Raw genomic sequence first — 16,148 nt, forward strand, 5'->3', positions numbered from 1 at the left:
AAAATCCTCATTTAACTGCCAAATCAACAGCCTTAAAGCGAATGATAAAATCTTAAAATTATTTATCTTGCATTTATGACTATAAAACAAAATAAGCCTATAACACAAACCAAAAAAGACAAATATTCCTTATTTTTTGACAAACTATAAAGATGGTTACATTAAGAATATTGTTTGTGGATATTATTGTGTGCACGTGCATTTGTTGAACTGATCACAGCGTCCCAACTAACACCATACAAAAACACAGACAAAAGACAAAACAAAGACAAAAAAAAAGAAAAAGGAAAAAAAAAAACTGGTTGTGAGAAACTACACCACAGAAATAGTGGTCAGCACCGTGTCATTGAGGGAACACACAATGACAAAAAAAAGCTTACTAAAAATGAATTAGCGCTCAGCGAAGTGAGCTATTCTCTTCACAATAAAACGCTTGCAGCCGGATTCAGACGCGCAGAATAAGAAATAAAACACTTGTGGGTTAAGGCTATAGAGTGGAGCAAAATGAAATAAGCCAGCGAGCACTTGAGATTCACACTGAGTGCGTGAATGGGGCGACCTCAAAAGGTGAATGGCTTGCCTTTTGGGACCAATTTGTCTCTTTTCACTCTTTCTTCCTGCTTCTCCGCTGACAGATGTACAAAGGCGGAGCCGCGCTGAGTCGCTCATCTACATGCGCCGGCGGCAGCTGTCACTTTTGTCAGACAAGTTAATCAAACAAATGCCACCATACCTCCCTTTCCATAGGGAGAGAAGCACATTACTGGGCGGCCCACAGAGCAGCTAAACTTCACCTCGCCGGGCCCACAGACCTCACCTCTTCCACCGCCAACAGGGGAGGTGCTTAAAATTTGAGTGAGGACTTCATTTAACACAACCCCCCCCCCCCCAAATCCCCAAATTTAGTCATCTGTCTTTTTAGTAATATGTATATATTTTTCCTACAGCACTTATTTCAGTCTTTGCCTTGATGTTTGTGTTTTTATATAAATGTCTCAGGTCACTGAGAGGCACGATATAGATTTTTATGTCTTTCTTTTTCCTCAGTAATTATTGAAAACTTAAGCAGCTTAAAAAGGCCAGGAGCTTTATTAGAAGAAAACAAAAGCTTTAATATGTACTGAAAGAACGCAGTTGATGTACCTGTTTTTATCTTTAGTCTTTTTTTCTGACCTACTACCAAGCAGATTATTTGTCCAAAGCCTCTTTTGACTATTGGTTTATTTCTACCTAAAGAGATTATTAAATGGCAAGAAAGAAAATAAGAGGGCATCAATGTACACTATTTCAGAAATAATGTGACATATAATGGCTTTATATAGGCTCCTATTTTTGCTTTAGAAAAAAAAAATTGATTTTAAAGATTACAATGCCATGCACCAGATGTTATTTTTTTCACTGAGCTAAAAGTACATATATTCCCAAAGGTGTTGTCCTTTCAGATTATAATTCCTTCAGACTGGTTTAAAAAATAATTCTTGAAAAGAGATTGTCTTTGAAAACAGGCATATCTATAATGCTTTTGTTATTTACTGCACTTGTAGAATAATGCAAATCAATAAATATATAAAATGAAAATAATTACTTTTTAATACTAATGTTAATGTCCATTCAACAACAAGGTGTGGAGTGAGAGAGAGTAAATAGACATCTTTTTGATGTCCATCTTGTTAGAAAAGTGAATCAATAGGAAATGAATGATAATAAAAATGTTTTTGAATTTTAGGATAATTTTATGAAATTAAACTTAATTGCAGGTGGTGAAATGTGGTTTCGTATTGGTACCAATAACTTTTTATTCTTTTGATGTCTCTACGGCTGACCCAGCACATCCAAACCCAGAGCTGCAGCTCGGATGAGTATATATAGCACCCAGCACAGTACCCTTCTGCTTTAGAGACATATAAATGGGGAATCAAAATCAATTTACTTGTCTAAGCAAGCCAGAGAAACTCGGTCTACAAATCATTCCAACTGAGCAGGGGGACTCTCAAGCCGGGGTTTAAGTTTTAAATGAACAGTCAACCACAGGGAGAAAAGAAGTGAATCGATACTCTTATTCAGTGACTAAAAGGTACGTTCTTGAGCACACTTAGTGAGGATTGAAAATCCGAGGCACAGGGAAAAGCGGTGCATTGATATACAGCCGCGCCTCTGTTCGTGGCAGAGTCTTGGAGAGAGAAGTCTGGGCACGGCGCGATTCAGAGACAAAGGCGTACCTTCAAGTGCTGGTCACTTTAAAACCTCACAGCGGGCGTCCAAAAGCGACCGCGGCGGAAAGAGCAGATATGTATTTACAGCTCCTGCTCGGAGGAGCCTGTGTGGGAGAGCCGGCATTAGAAGCTGAGCGGCTTGTGAGCGAAGCTAACTCCGCGGACGGGCGTTTCAGGCTGACCCGATCCCGCGGCCGCCGGCCCGCGAGCGTCAACTTTGCATGTGGGCTGAAGTTGATTAAACTGTTCACTTGGGTTTGGCGGCCGCAGCGAACGGGCCCATCGCGCGGCTAAGTGTCTGAGACAGTGAAGTGGTATTGCAGGTCTGGGGCTGTGCGGCGGCAGACCCCCTCACCCTCCCCCCCCCCCCTTCCCCCCCAGATCACGGGAGGGAACCAGCTCGCCGGCGCCCGGCCCGCACCGCCACCCGATTAAACGCTCACTCCGTCACGAGCGCAATCCCGCCAACCTGATCACCGCCAAGGTCAACGGAAATGCTTCAAATCAATCAATGAGCGCTTAATCCCCGGGAGGCAGATTAAGTGTATAATTGACCCGCGTAATCCCTGCGTCCGCGGCCCGGCGGCTCGCCTTGGCGCACTGCCTCGACGGAAAGCCCTGCGTATCGCCGCCGCGCCGGGTCTGACCGCGGCCACAGAGACGGCTTTTTTAATCACTGATCTCCGGGCTGCCTGCTCTAAGGAGATGAGCCTGTGTTAAGCACAGCTGTTTTAATCCTCATCTCCTCGGCTGTTCTTTCAAGAACTACAAGGGAGGGGAAAAAATAAATTAATTTTGTTCCCCGCCCCCCCCCCCCCCGCCTGCCCTGAACTTAACAAACTTAGTCCCATCTCCGACAGTACAGTTTTGTGTTCTTAAGGCTAGCCAGCGCAGTTCAAATTGGTTGTCCGTAAAACCTACATAACAAAAGCCATCTGCACTTTGGGAGCAGTCTTGTGGCGCTAATAATCGCAGTAACGCGACCCCTCCTCCCCCCGCCCCCTGCCCCGAAAGTGTTATGAGCTTAAAAAAATTAAAAATAGAAAAAGTTAAGTTGAAGGTGTGCTGTGGGGCCCACAGGCAGAACAACTAGAGCAGACTTATTGTATCACCAATGAGTTTCCACTGTGCTGTGAAATAAATACCTATAAAATATCACACATCAAGAGTAAAAATTCCGTTAATTCAAGAGTGAGGAATAAGATCCTTACTGTCACTTAAAGTAGTGGTATAACCTTTTTTTTCCCCCTTTGTCACTGCAGTAAACCAAAATAATGTGCACGGTATTATTTCCTTAGTCTGGCTACTTATCTATTCGTACTAGGCCATTTATGTTTATTTATTCAAATGCACTGAAAATAAGTTTAATCCTTAAATGGATGCAGTTTGCAAAACACCCACTTTAGTTTATGACATAGAAAGGGATTATTATTATTTAATATGTCTCATTAAAATTAATCAGCATGTATAATGCCAAGTTTTTCATACCGAGGTCCATATTGGCAGTCTAATTTATTTTAGCACAGTTACACATATAGTGCTCAGACATATTTAAAATTAGTGAACCGTAGAAATGTAATCTTCTTACTGCGGCTGATATGCTGTCTATGATCTTGAGATGAGAAATCTTTCATTTGACCTCTATAAGAGAGGAGTCATTTAAATACTATTATTTTAATACCAATGTTTTTTTAACATCACATTGGTCCCTCCAATTACCTCAGCCTTCGCATTGCCCGTATGGTTTGTTATGATATTACAACATGTCGTAAATTGATATGCATTTGTGCCAAATTGCTGAATTTCATCATGGCAGAGGATTAAAAGGCACAGATGAGATGACTAGAAATATGATAAAAGGCGATAATCTTCCCGGAGCAATAACATCTATTGTGAGGATAGATATTAAAGCAAAGACAAGGGCTTGTTCTTTGGTCCTGCAGTACCACCTATTTTGTCCCCTCTACATCAGTACACTAAACTCCGCGCAAAAGCAGGAAGAGAAGATATTGAGACATATTAAAATCCACAGGATCATATCCCTCCCTCAACAAAGGCACATTTTGAAGGTGTATCGAAATGGTTATAAGTTTAAATTTTTTTTTCTTTTTTTTCAAATTTAGGAACAAATCAGTGACTCAAATTTGAAATGAGGAAGTGATTCAATGGATTAAGCAAGCGAGGAATAGATGTGCTGTTATCTTAAACCTTTTCATTAACCAAATGTGAATTTTCATTATGTAGTGTAAAAGGAAAATGTATATTTTCAGAATCCCAGAGCTCTGATTGGCTCGATATGTATTTTTTGGTTGCCAGGAGACTCCAGTTTTAAAGATAACAGCACGCATTATGATTAGTGAGGAGAATGTTGCCATCGGTCAAATTATATTAAGGAAGAAACCAACGTGAAATCAAAAGAATGTGCATATCAGATCTGTTCATGTGGAGTGATTAGGCAAGGCTGGAAGTGGGTTTTCTAGACCGGACCGGGATTATGGGGGAAGCATTGTTCCACCTCCGGCAGAATGGCGTTTTTGGTTTTTTGGCAGGGTGATCGGGTGCCTGTCCACTTCACACGTCTGAGGTGGGGGGGGCGCAGTGCATGCGGTATGAGGGGTGGGGGATGCTGGAGAGCTGTATGCATGTATGAGGCAAATCTCTGAGGAGCTGGGCCATGCTAGTAGATGTACACAGGAAGATTATTTGACTCTAAATCATGCCACTTGACATAATGTGAAAAAACAGCTGGACATGAGAGATAAGTTCCATTTTAATCTGCTCAGGTGGAAGGAGGTGAGAGCAGTGGGGAATTGAAAGTAAGAAAAAAGAAAAAACAGGTGGGTTGGAATGAGAGAGTGAAAGAAAGTGTGAGAGAAAAGAGGAAAGGGGGAACACACACAAGCAAAACCAAGGATAGCTTTTTTTTGCAGTCATTTGTGCGAATGGGAGCAAATGTGCAAAGGACCAGAGAAGAAGCCACACACCTTGGTTTGGAAGGAGAAAATAAAAAGATTGAATGAAAAGAAAAACAAAGGGAGACGAGTAATAATCCCATAGCAAGACTCTTTAACAAGAGACACCACTGTGAGAGGGAGGACAAATGTGAGTGCAGAGTAGTCAAACACCATTAACAAGAGAAACAGTTCCTATTGCTATATAGAAATGCCCTCTGAACAGCGAGAAACACATCGCAAACAGCACTGGGTCAAAAGCAGTACGAGAACAAAACGTGAAATATAGGCTTAAACTGAGGAGAAAGGGACCAGCCAAAGTTGGCCCCAAAGACGCAAGCAAACAGACAAAGCTGTACCCAACAGAATGGAGGACAAATTAGTTGACACGCATCACAAAGGATTATAATCCAGCTGATGTTCCTGGCTGTTACTTAAGACAGTGCTCTCTCTCTCTCTTTATCTGTCTTAAACCCTCATCACTGTAAGCCCCAGGGCTCAATGTGCTCCACTCTATTTACATTTCCTTAGCAGATTTACTTTAAGAAACCTGCCATCAGTTTCAAAATGGGACAGTTTCCCATGACAATGAAACTAATATATAAATATATAGTCAATATATCAAGTCAATAAATACAATGATATGTTCTTTGTAGAGGCTTGAATTGTCCATGTGAATATAATCAGTTAAAACAAGCCCCATCTACAGACACAACACTGAAATGTTCTAAAAAATTAAATTAAATTAAAAAAATAATATATATATATATATATATATATATATATATAATTGACATTTGACAGCCTCTTTATAATATTCTTACTTTTCACTTTTCTACATGTTGTTCTAAAAGTGTCCATTTGGTTTACAAGCACTTTACTGGAGAAATTTAATTAAATTTCTGTCAAAAATAAAAGTATTTTCTGAGCATTGTTCAAATACAAATTACAAAAGTTTTAATACACTTTTGATTCTGGTAATGAGATCTCTTTCGGCTGGTAAGGTAAGCTTGTAAAATCATGATGAGTAATTTCTTTGTCACTTTAAATTGTGGATTTTAGCTAGTGTGGTTTATGTACATTGATTAAGTCATGTTTACTGACCTGGTGAGAGAACACTGCTTAAGATAATCCTTATTACGAATCCTGAACATGTTGCTTATGAACAAAAACATTGAAACAAAGTTCTGAAATACTGTGGTACACACAGACCAGAGCTGAGTACAGTATACTGCAGCAAGGAGTTCAGAGAGAAGCAAAAGGAGAGATAGAGAGAGAGAAAGGGAGAGTGAGAGAGATAAACTTCTACAGCAGAAGTAGTAAAAGTGAAGTGGCTGGTCTCAAAATGTGACTTATCCCTCTCTGCTCATTTGTTTTGTCACATTTTGGAAGGCCTCCTCCCTACTCAGGAGGAGAAGACATTTTACTTACATCAAATAACCTTTCTATATACATCTCCTCATTGACCTTATCCCGCAGAATGTCCTGAGAGTGCCGCACAAAGGTCACGTATCCGTCGGCCACGTCCATCCCCGGCTTCTGCAAGATACAAACCGCACACACAGAGGGTTAAAATACCGAGGGTGCGGAGGGCAGTGTGACCGCTGAGCACATAGAGATTAGCCGCGGCGTTGCAGTGCTGCTGAACACGGATACCCCATCGCACTGCGTTCTGATAAATCAAGACTAACGAAACTATAAAGCTGTTCTGACACCTCTGTCTCTTTCACTTTATTGTAGAGGGCAAAAACCCCTAAAACTTTACTGTTTGAAGTATGATCAGATTTTGACAAATATGAGCTTCAAAGATAAAAAAAAAAATTAAAAAAACCTGTCCACATAACAGCTATGGAAAAAAAGTGTTTTGTTTTAATGAATTAATTTTTTTATGAAAACAAATTGCTGGTTTTCCTCTATGAAAATAATATTGAGTGAAATTTAATCCTGTACATTTTTATTTTGCAATTTAAACCTTGAAAGGTGTTTAATTTTCAGCATTTCCAGACCTTCATTGCTTTTCTCATGTATGTTGACATGGGAAAAAAAAAATCTATCTGTTTTGACATTTTTCATTTATACCGCTCTGTTATGGAGAGAGCGAACAACACTGTCAGAAACTCATTAGCGAACCAGAGAGCAGGTTGTTAAATGTGCTGCCATTTAAACGTCTGAAATATTCACTAAAGACAATGCGTTTGCAAATAAGCCATTTGATTTCCTATTCTCTCAGTAAATTAAACGCATCCTAGACCAACAGATCAGGTCAGGATTCGTAATTGTCAGTCACTGCAAATTGAACTTAGTTAACACATCTGAACAGTTTCAAGGGGTGCAAATGAGCAGGTTTTTGCAAATGGTATTTTATTTTGTGCATTAAGCAAACAATTATTGCAGAAAGGCAGGGTATTTGACCTTCAGGACATAAGATGCACATCACAGATTCATTGACAAGGCATTAATTTAAAACCAATGCATTCAGCAGAGATGTGTTAGCAGTTAAGTGATACCCTTTGAAGTCATTTTGAAGGCAAAATAAATAAATAAATAAATAATGAGGAGCCAGCCTTACCATACGTGGCTTTAAAACTACCGCAGAGAATTTCCCCGCGCGAGCTGGGGGACAGCCACACGTTTGGGCGTTTTTAACATAACCATATGAATGGACATTTGTGAAAAAAGGGCCATCTGTAATTTTCGCATGCAAATTCTGGCCAATTATTTGTGGACTGATGAAAACAAATAGACAAGTGCCACCTGTTATTCATCAGAGCACACGTCTCTGGAATGCTCTGTGGATGTTCGGCTCGATCGATTAAAAAAAAATAACGAGGGAGACCGCGCTCGTCTGCAAATTCTGAGGCGGCGAGTGCAGCCGCCGTCAGATCCAAACAGACATGCCTCTGAATTCTATGGTGCACAGTAGACTGTGAGAGAGATACCACACACACAGACACACGGGAAACACAAAACACAATGATATTAACTGTATTCTCACTTACAGGAACATCCACATACTTTGAGGCTGCTTTCACCTTTGATGAAAGAAATTAGGAGAAAAGGGTAAGACTTAAGCTTGGTTACTGCAGTAACACCCTCTAAACAGTGCCACCCATTAAAGCAATGGCTGCATTATGAAAAAAACAATATAGCACCCTGTTGATATGCTTCATGCAAGTGTTTCATGCTAAGCACAGCAAAAAAACGCAATAAATTAATAAACTGGATCATATTTTACCTGGGCATATATTTAGGATTTGCGAATCCTAAACACAATGGAGTGCGTATAACTATTCACCTGTAGGCACCCCGGGGTCATTGAGCAGTATTGTGACCTAAGGTGTACTGGTTCTAACTGACGGAATGTCATGGCAGCTGTGCTGATTTATGTAGAGTTGCAGAGGTTTGAGGAGCGTGGTTCACCCTTACTGTGAAAGAGAGGAAGGAGGAAAAGAGAGTTCCCTCGTCGTATCGGGACAGCTTGGCTAGGACACTCTCTAGAATGACCACAAACTGTAGGGGGGAGTAAAACAAGCAGCTCGGTTAGCGGACATCCTGCAGACAACCTAATTCGTAATGAAATTTTAATTTCCACCACCAAATAAAATCAACCTCTCTGGGCTAGTTTGGTCACAGCTGTCTTTGCTAGGACTGTGGAGACCATGGATTCAACCTTTGACCTTGGAACAAACATGGACATTTACCTTTGCCACCAGGAGAGTGATCATCTCTTTGACGGTTTCTTCAATGAGGCTATCAATTTGGGAATGGTACTGTCTCTACAATGAAAAAAAGCACACATTTATCAGCCAAACAGAGGAAATATATTTTCAAGACTGTGCGGTGCACTGTGACTTCACTTTGTGAAATGATTAGATTATTTTTTTCTCTCTTACCTTGTAGAGGAATTCAGAGCAATTAATTCTTTTTTATATCTACCTCTTGTCTCTAGACACCACAGATATGACATCTCTCACGCTCACCTGGTATATATTCAGTATCTTCTATTATATATGTTAATGAAATCAAAACAAGGGAAGTGTTGGAAGAACAGGGAAAACTGCTACAGATGCTAATTATACATTTGGGATATGGGGGTGAGATTTCAATTGAATTGTTAGCAACACTTACCCATTTTTTAACAAACTTTCACAAGATTGAAAAAAGAAATGAAAGGAAAGATAGAGGAGACATGGTAATGGTGAAAATTCTTAAGCTCGGCAAAAATGTGACAAACAAAGCATTTTCCAAGCAAAATTAAATGCAAGCAACGTAGCACTTGTGAAAAAAGCAACATCTGACAAACGACTGCATTTGCACACTATTAATGTACACGTGCAAATATAACCCACATGTACATATACAAACAGAAAAAAAAACATCACACTATTAATGAACATGAATCCGTAAATAATGATTCCTATTAAAAAAAAAAAAAGAAAACAATGCTGGCAAAAATGACGAAAATAGCCGAGAAGTCGCACAGGATTTTACCAATTCAGAATTGGTACGAGAGCAATCCTGGATGAAGCTGACCTTTCACATGTACCATGTTGTATGAGAAAACAATTATTCACACGTTTTTCCAGTGGCAGTGGAGACAGGCAGCACTGGAGAGAAGCTACGCGATGAGGCGTGGAGCTGAGAAAAGGCGGCTGACTGCGCTACCTCTTGGCCGAGCTCCATGGCACACAGCTTGGCAGTCTGGGCCTTGGCGTCCACCATCACGTTGAACATGGTGCATATTGACTGCGGGACGCGGAAATCTGTTGTCCGACTGCTTTTCTGAAGCTTCGACTCGAAAGCAACCCTGGTTCTGTAAACAAGGGAGGCAGAGAGAGGGGGAAGGAAAGGTGAAAATGGCTCCGTGTGGCACGCCTGTCTGTTCATCAGCGTTTCCGCTGGACGGATATCATCTGTGGTGCCTGGGCTAACAATAATAAATAAAGTTTATTCCAGCCTTTTCACGAAATATAATTAGCACGTGTAAAAAATAAAATAAATATATTTATAATGTGATTACTACTTATTTTATTTGTGGTGCATATTATGCACTAAGACAACAAGAACAGTAACAACAACAAATACAACAATAAATAAATAATAAGTAACGTAATGTATTCAAATAAATACGCAGTAGATTTCACAATCAATTCACAGCCCAGCTACCGTGAAATATTTGCTGTATTCTTTCCCAGCCAGTGGCTGTGATGGACGTACGGTGCGTGCCCCCTGCCTGAACGGCATCGATACTCCTGCTTTCTCACCGTTTGACACAAGACTCGATCATGTCACTGGACATGAGTTTCAGACGACTCTCCAGGTGCTTGGCGAACTCCTCTTCGGGCCAATGCAGATCCCGGATGAAGGTCTGCAGGGCGTCCAACTTCCAGAAGAGGTCCTCTGAGGTCCCAGAGCCATTACTGGACAGCAGAAGACATGTAGAGGTCAGGGTACAGCGCCCCCCAGTGGCTACTACACCTATATGCCCACATGGAGAGACTATGGGCTTGTTTTTTTTTCACTTGGACCAATGCTGTGCAGACACTGCAGATTCACTCATATTTATAGCATGTGAACTGGCTGATAAGCAGGCTGAGACATTCTATGACCCAGAGCTCATAAATATCAGTTCATCTGCACTGCGTCTGCAAAGCGCTTATCCAAAAAAAGTCCTACTGTACGTGAGGTAGGAGAGGGGGTCAGCACAGAGGTGAATGCTGTACCTCTTTCAAATTCAGACCTTAGGGTTTATTTGTTTTTCTTTATTTTTACCATTTACTGATTGCTTATTTTCATGTTTCCCCCCATAAGTATGACTGACCTATACAAGCTCAGCACAACCAAAGTGGTGTGATTGGTTATTATAATCAATGTCAACAGATGTCAATCAATCAATGGTAAAAATAACTGGACGCAAGATTGTCCTTAACAAATCAATAACTATGCATAGAGCTGCATAGTTATTGGAACTGGGAAGGAGGGTTGAGGGTCATGCACACTGCAGTTCAGTTGTATATCACAGCACTCGCTGGGAAACAGTCTATAGGTGGGGCTGAGTATGAAGCGGTGAGTGAGACCATTTCTGATTGTGGAACGTCTCCCGACGCCTGCTCTTCCTGCACAGGCTCAATGTCATAGACAGGCCAGAGCAGGGCAGCCATCTTTAGACACTACAAGCCTTCGTCGGCCAAAGAGACGTCTCCTTCATCGTTTCTTAGACAAGGAGGAGAGCTGAACATTTGAAGAACAGAGAGACGTATCCTGTTCGTCGGGGCGGATTTGCGCCCGACACTGTTGGAATATAAAGAAAAAAAAAGGCCTAAAAAAATAAAATGAACAAAAAATAAAAAAGGCTCTCACACCACTCATTCCAGCTGAGTAATCAGGTACTGCAGACGTTAACACACCATGCACCGTCAGAGGGGTACTGCCATCCTCAGAAGTAACAGCAGACACTTCTGCTACTTTGGATGCCAGCTGCACTGAAGGACTGGCCGCTTCAGAGCACAAGGTAATAATGCACAGGTAGCTAATACCAGGAGGGGCCCCGGCCATTGGCATGCTGGTGCCGAACCCAGGCGAGGACTGTCCTACCCTCACCACCGCTCAGAGAGACGGCTACAGTACAGGGAGCACTCAAGGCTTACGTCTGCTCTATGCAGACACATCGGAGGACGCCAGAAGATGTTGGAAAGATACAAAGTCACCTCCCGTCTATTCAACATTGTTCATGTTTTCTGATTGTTTCGTAAACCTTTCATAAATATTTCAAAAATGAAATTTGCCTGCTTTTCCTTATTTTATTTATTTATTTATGGTGCTTGATGAAGGCCCACGCAGGCAGTGGACTTGACAGGAAATGTATTCAAAATAATAATATGTATACAAACGCTATATAGGGCAAAGCAGAAGACACACAGTACTTGCATTGTAAGTAAGGATGGAATGGATGATGGAGTTGTAAACCATATTGAACTTTTTTTTTTTAATATGTTTTTGAAAGAAGTTCTGGATTTGTATCTTTCCACCCTATGGGTCAACAACATGCAAGGAGGAGAAAATGAAAAGCCATAAGGTTCTCCATTTTAAAACACTGTCTAATCCAGCTAATCTTCCAGTGCTGTGAACTTGGCATGAGAATGACTTCAAGGTGAGGAACATTGCATTTGTGGCCCAGCCTCATAATGTTTCTGCCAGCTCTCGACTCAAGATTTCAGCTCTTGGCTGGATACATATTTAATTATTAGGAATTCCATGCTGCTAGGTTTATTTTTTTAGTTTTACAGTAAGCTGTTTTGTTTTGAAAGAAGGGGTTAGCTGTGAGTCCTTTGGCTGCCAGATTTTCTAAAATGCATTTTGAAAATGCATTTCAGTGCCCTTCTAAAATGGCATGTGATCTTGGCATGTGTAATCACCAACGTAAAACTACAGAATCTCACCCAGCATGAGCCTCCACTTCTTAATTTATTTATTTGTTTATTTTTGGTCTATTGTGCTGAAGTTATTTCATTTTCCTTTTGAAAGAGAAATAAAGAAGTGTGGTGGGAAAACTTAATTACATGCTGGAACTCAGTCTAAAAATAATTGCACTTACCTTCCAAAAATGTCTGATATGTCTGATACATGTATTCATATCGGGGAACTGGATGGTGATATTTAAAAAACAGAACTGTATCGAATAGCAGAAATGTTTTAAAATAAAAAGCACTGGCATCATTTGAGAGACAAAAATATACTGTGTTAATGTAGAAACGACAGCCATATGAACAACTCTATTGTGAATCCAGGATGAGAATGGTGATGCTCGGTCAACATGGCTGTCATTGCCAGATCTTATATCATTACGAGGGGCCAATAGCATTCTGTACCTGGATTAGGAAATTGGTCTCTTTACAAATTGCTGGTCCTTCCTTATTATTATTATTTTATTATATATATTATTATTATGTTTTTTTTTCGATTGAGTCTTGATTAAACCAAGGACAATATTTTTGAGACTTAAAAGACAACAGAAGACATTTTCATGCCAAGGTCACTCATTAACAAGTTAGATCTAATGCAAACTCAATACACACTCAGAGTCATAAATAGCGGCCATCCATGATGGAGTGGAAAAGCTAGGCATTTGTGGGAGGTTAACTGGTACTGGTAGATTTGGAACTTTTGGAATTTGTAGGTTGACATTTGGAAGATTCACATTTGGCAGATTACTTGTTAAACTCCTGTAGAAAAGAAACAGACAGAAAGAAAACACTATAACAGTGATAATGCAGAAATGACAGAAGCAAAATGTAACACTCAGCTAATTAAGGTAAAAATAAGTGAAAGAAAACTTCCAAACTGCAAAAAAGTTGACTGCAGAGAAAGCACATCAATCAGCAGCAGCAGTTAAAAAGGAGCATGTGTCCTTTTCTTAAGAAAGGTGGAGCATGAGAGAGATTAAAAGTTTGACTTATTTAAAAGTTGCACATAAAAACGGGTAAAGACAGAAGTTTGTCACATTCTGAATTGCCAAAATAAAGCAAACGAAAACACGTAGCATGCACTGAGCACTTACAGTATCTGGAGACAATGAAAGCACGATATGAGGGTTAGCCCATAAAACAAAAGGATGGGTCTTACAGTTACGCACTGGCTCATAATGAATGACTGTGCTTGCAAGAAAAACATGTTCACACAGGAGACACAGACCATACTACTGGGCCACACTGTAGCACATATCCCATGGCTATGAATAAGAGACTGTATGAACACTGAAAAATACTTGGGGAACACAATGGGGGAATTGCCCTCTTTTTTTTTGTTGTTTTTTAGTTGAGACAAATAATGAAACAACAGAATAAAGCTGGACGGACAAAACATAACCCTCTGAGTTACCCACAGTTTTTTTCCTGACAAGACTATCGATAAAAGATATGCATCTTCTTGTCTGCATTTAGTGTAAACACGTGGAGCACACACAAACACATTAATGATGAATAACTGATTGAACAATGGCTTTAGGTATTCAAAATGGCTACATTGAATTAAACAGTTTTTTAAAAAATAAATATAACTGCATATTCTGTGTAAACTGAACAGTGTAGCTGTCCTTTTAAAGATGAAAGAGAAACTGGCAATCTAAAAAAGTTCAATATTTCATATTGATCCATTATTATTATAAACCTCAAAAGCATAGATTTGATTTTGCAGTCTGAAAACCAAGCCATCTTTCTTCAGCCATCCAAGGGCAAAGTGAATCAAAAGAAGTCCCCTTACTTTACAGGCTCCCATGACTCCCGCTCAAAGCCCCTATGTATTGACTGCGCGATGGATGACTCCATCAGGTCCACATATCTAACCACGAGTGGAGCATAGAGGTCCTGCAGGTGTTTGTGGAATTTCCCATTACACAGGTTATCTGAAACAGCGAGAGAGAATGGAAAAGAAACGAACATTTATAACTTTTACTCTGTGGGCTGTCGTTCTCCAGTTCTGCCTTTTTCAAGCGGTAGTCCCACGCTTTCTTTATTTTAGTGATTTCACCACCTGCAGACCAGTCACATTCTGCAGCCCAATTCCCACAAAACGCAGTACTCCAATTTTAAAACTCTCCTCACGATTAAAAATGAGTGGGAGGATAACGTTAAGACATGACGGAAGGGATGCTAATGATCTGTCAGCTTGCAAAAGCAGAGAGGGTGTCGTGTTTGCGTGTTTATTAAGTGACTGTACACCATCGTCACGCTCAAGGTCGCTGTGTGCAGTAGGTGAGATGTGTTTTTTTTTGTCCTGTGATTGCTTTGCTCCAATTAGCCACTTGAGCGGCTGTTGTACATTTTGATTTATTTGTCCAGGAGGGTGGACAGGGGGCTTCTTCGACTCGCAGGCATCTCTGCTTTAGACCTCATTAACTGCTTGAATGGTGTCAGAAATTGGTGCCTGTCTAGTGCTAAGGCTATTTCCTGCCAGATGCGCTGAGTGCCGCTGAAAGGCAAAGCTAATGACCTTTAGTCTGAAAATGCCCCGTGCTGGCTGGTGTGTGCATGTGGTCTGCCCTACTTCTCCGTGCTTACTCATGCTTTCTTCAACCTGTACATCTGCAGCTGGAATTCTCTGGTTCAGTGTTACCCTTTTTGTCATTTATCTGATACTTATAGCATTGGTTACTTTTACTATCAGGTCACCATTAAGGCAAGCCTATCGCTGTGTGACTAGTGAATGAATAACGTTACAATTGCTGAAGCAGCTTACGGCATCTCTGCTAAGTGTTTCTACCCCTTTAATTTAAAAACTCTGATTAGCACTGAAAGGTAACTGCTACTCAGCAAGATCATTAGCCTGAATGGCTCATAACCACTCAGGAAGTATATATGGCATCGGCTATTCTGGTTTTAGAAAACATAGCAGTGGCTGGTCTACAGGAACTCACAGTCGGTCCGGAGGAAGTCATTGAGCAGCTGGAAGAGAGGGAAGCTATCCCAGCTGTCCGGGGGCTGGACCTCAAGTGCGGCATCCATGTCTACGGCGTACAGGGACAGGAAGGTCTCTGCGTGCTCCACCATGAGGTCTGACCACCAGGCAAAGGCCTGGCCATTCATGGAGAAGGAAGGAGAGTGGGTGGAAGAGAGACAGAGGTAGGGGCAGAGGAAGAGGAGAAGAACAGAGGACGGATTGGGAGAGGAAAATTGAATTGAAGTAGAGAGAAAGGCGTGAGATAAGAGGGAGGAGGGTAGGCAAAAGTGAGAGAGAAGGGAGAGGTAAAGGGAGGGAGGGAGGATGGAGGAAAGAACGACAGAGGAAGAGGGACAAGGATGAGACAGAAGAGAACGATGTGACAGTCTGATGCTGAATAGGCGGGAAGTGAACTCATAATGTTCATTATAATGGCTGAGTCTTTAAATACTTTAACCCTTTAGGCTGCAGTAAAATTGATGCAGATCAATGCCAGCTTTAAAAGCATTTGCTATTTTGAGCAAAATTTAGAACAGAATATTTCACATGA

At 40.8% G+C, this 16,148-nt stretch overlaps 1 protein-coding gene across 11 annotated transcripts in view; it reads right to left on the reverse strand.

Moving 5' to 3' along the window:
* Positions 1 to 16,148, reverse strand: part of cadpsa (Ca2+-dependent activator protein for secretion a) — a 101,013-nt gene that overhangs the window by 7,789 nt on the left and 77,076 nt on the right. For 8 of the 11 annotated variants that reach the window (XM_064304469.1, XM_064304468.1, XM_064304472.1 and 5 more), the window contains 9 exons: positions 15,576 to 15,732; positions 14,423 to 14,564; positions 13,240 to 13,386; positions 10,429 to 10,584; positions 9,830 to 9,977; positions 8,866 to 8,940; positions 8,591 to 8,674; positions 8,164 to 8,196; positions 6,596 to 6,703 (listed from right to left, as the gene is read on the reverse strand). In XM_064304469.1, the coding sequence (XP_064160539.1) occupies positions 6,596 to 6,703; positions 8,164 to 8,196; positions 8,591 to 8,674; positions 8,866 to 8,940; positions 9,830 to 9,977; positions 10,429 to 10,584; positions 13,240 to 13,386; positions 14,423 to 14,564; positions 15,576 to 15,732 (1,050 nt within the window). The remainder of the gene's footprint in view (positions 1 to 6,595; positions 6,704 to 8,163; positions 8,197 to 8,590; positions 8,675 to 8,865; positions 8,941 to 9,829; positions 9,978 to 10,428; positions 10,585 to 13,239; positions 13,387 to 14,422; positions 14,565 to 15,575; positions 15,733 to 16,148) is intronic. The other 3 variants (XM_064304476.1, XM_064304478.1, XM_064304479.1) reach the window with 1 other exon arrangement.

This window comes from Anguilla rostrata, chromosome 13 (assembly GCF_018555375.3).
Source record: "Anguilla rostrata isolate EN2019 chromosome 13, ASM1855537v3, whole genome shotgun sequence".
In the NCBI taxonomy this organism is placed as follows: domain Eukaryota; kingdom Metazoa; phylum Chordata; class Actinopteri; order Anguilliformes; family Anguillidae; genus Anguilla; species Anguilla rostrata.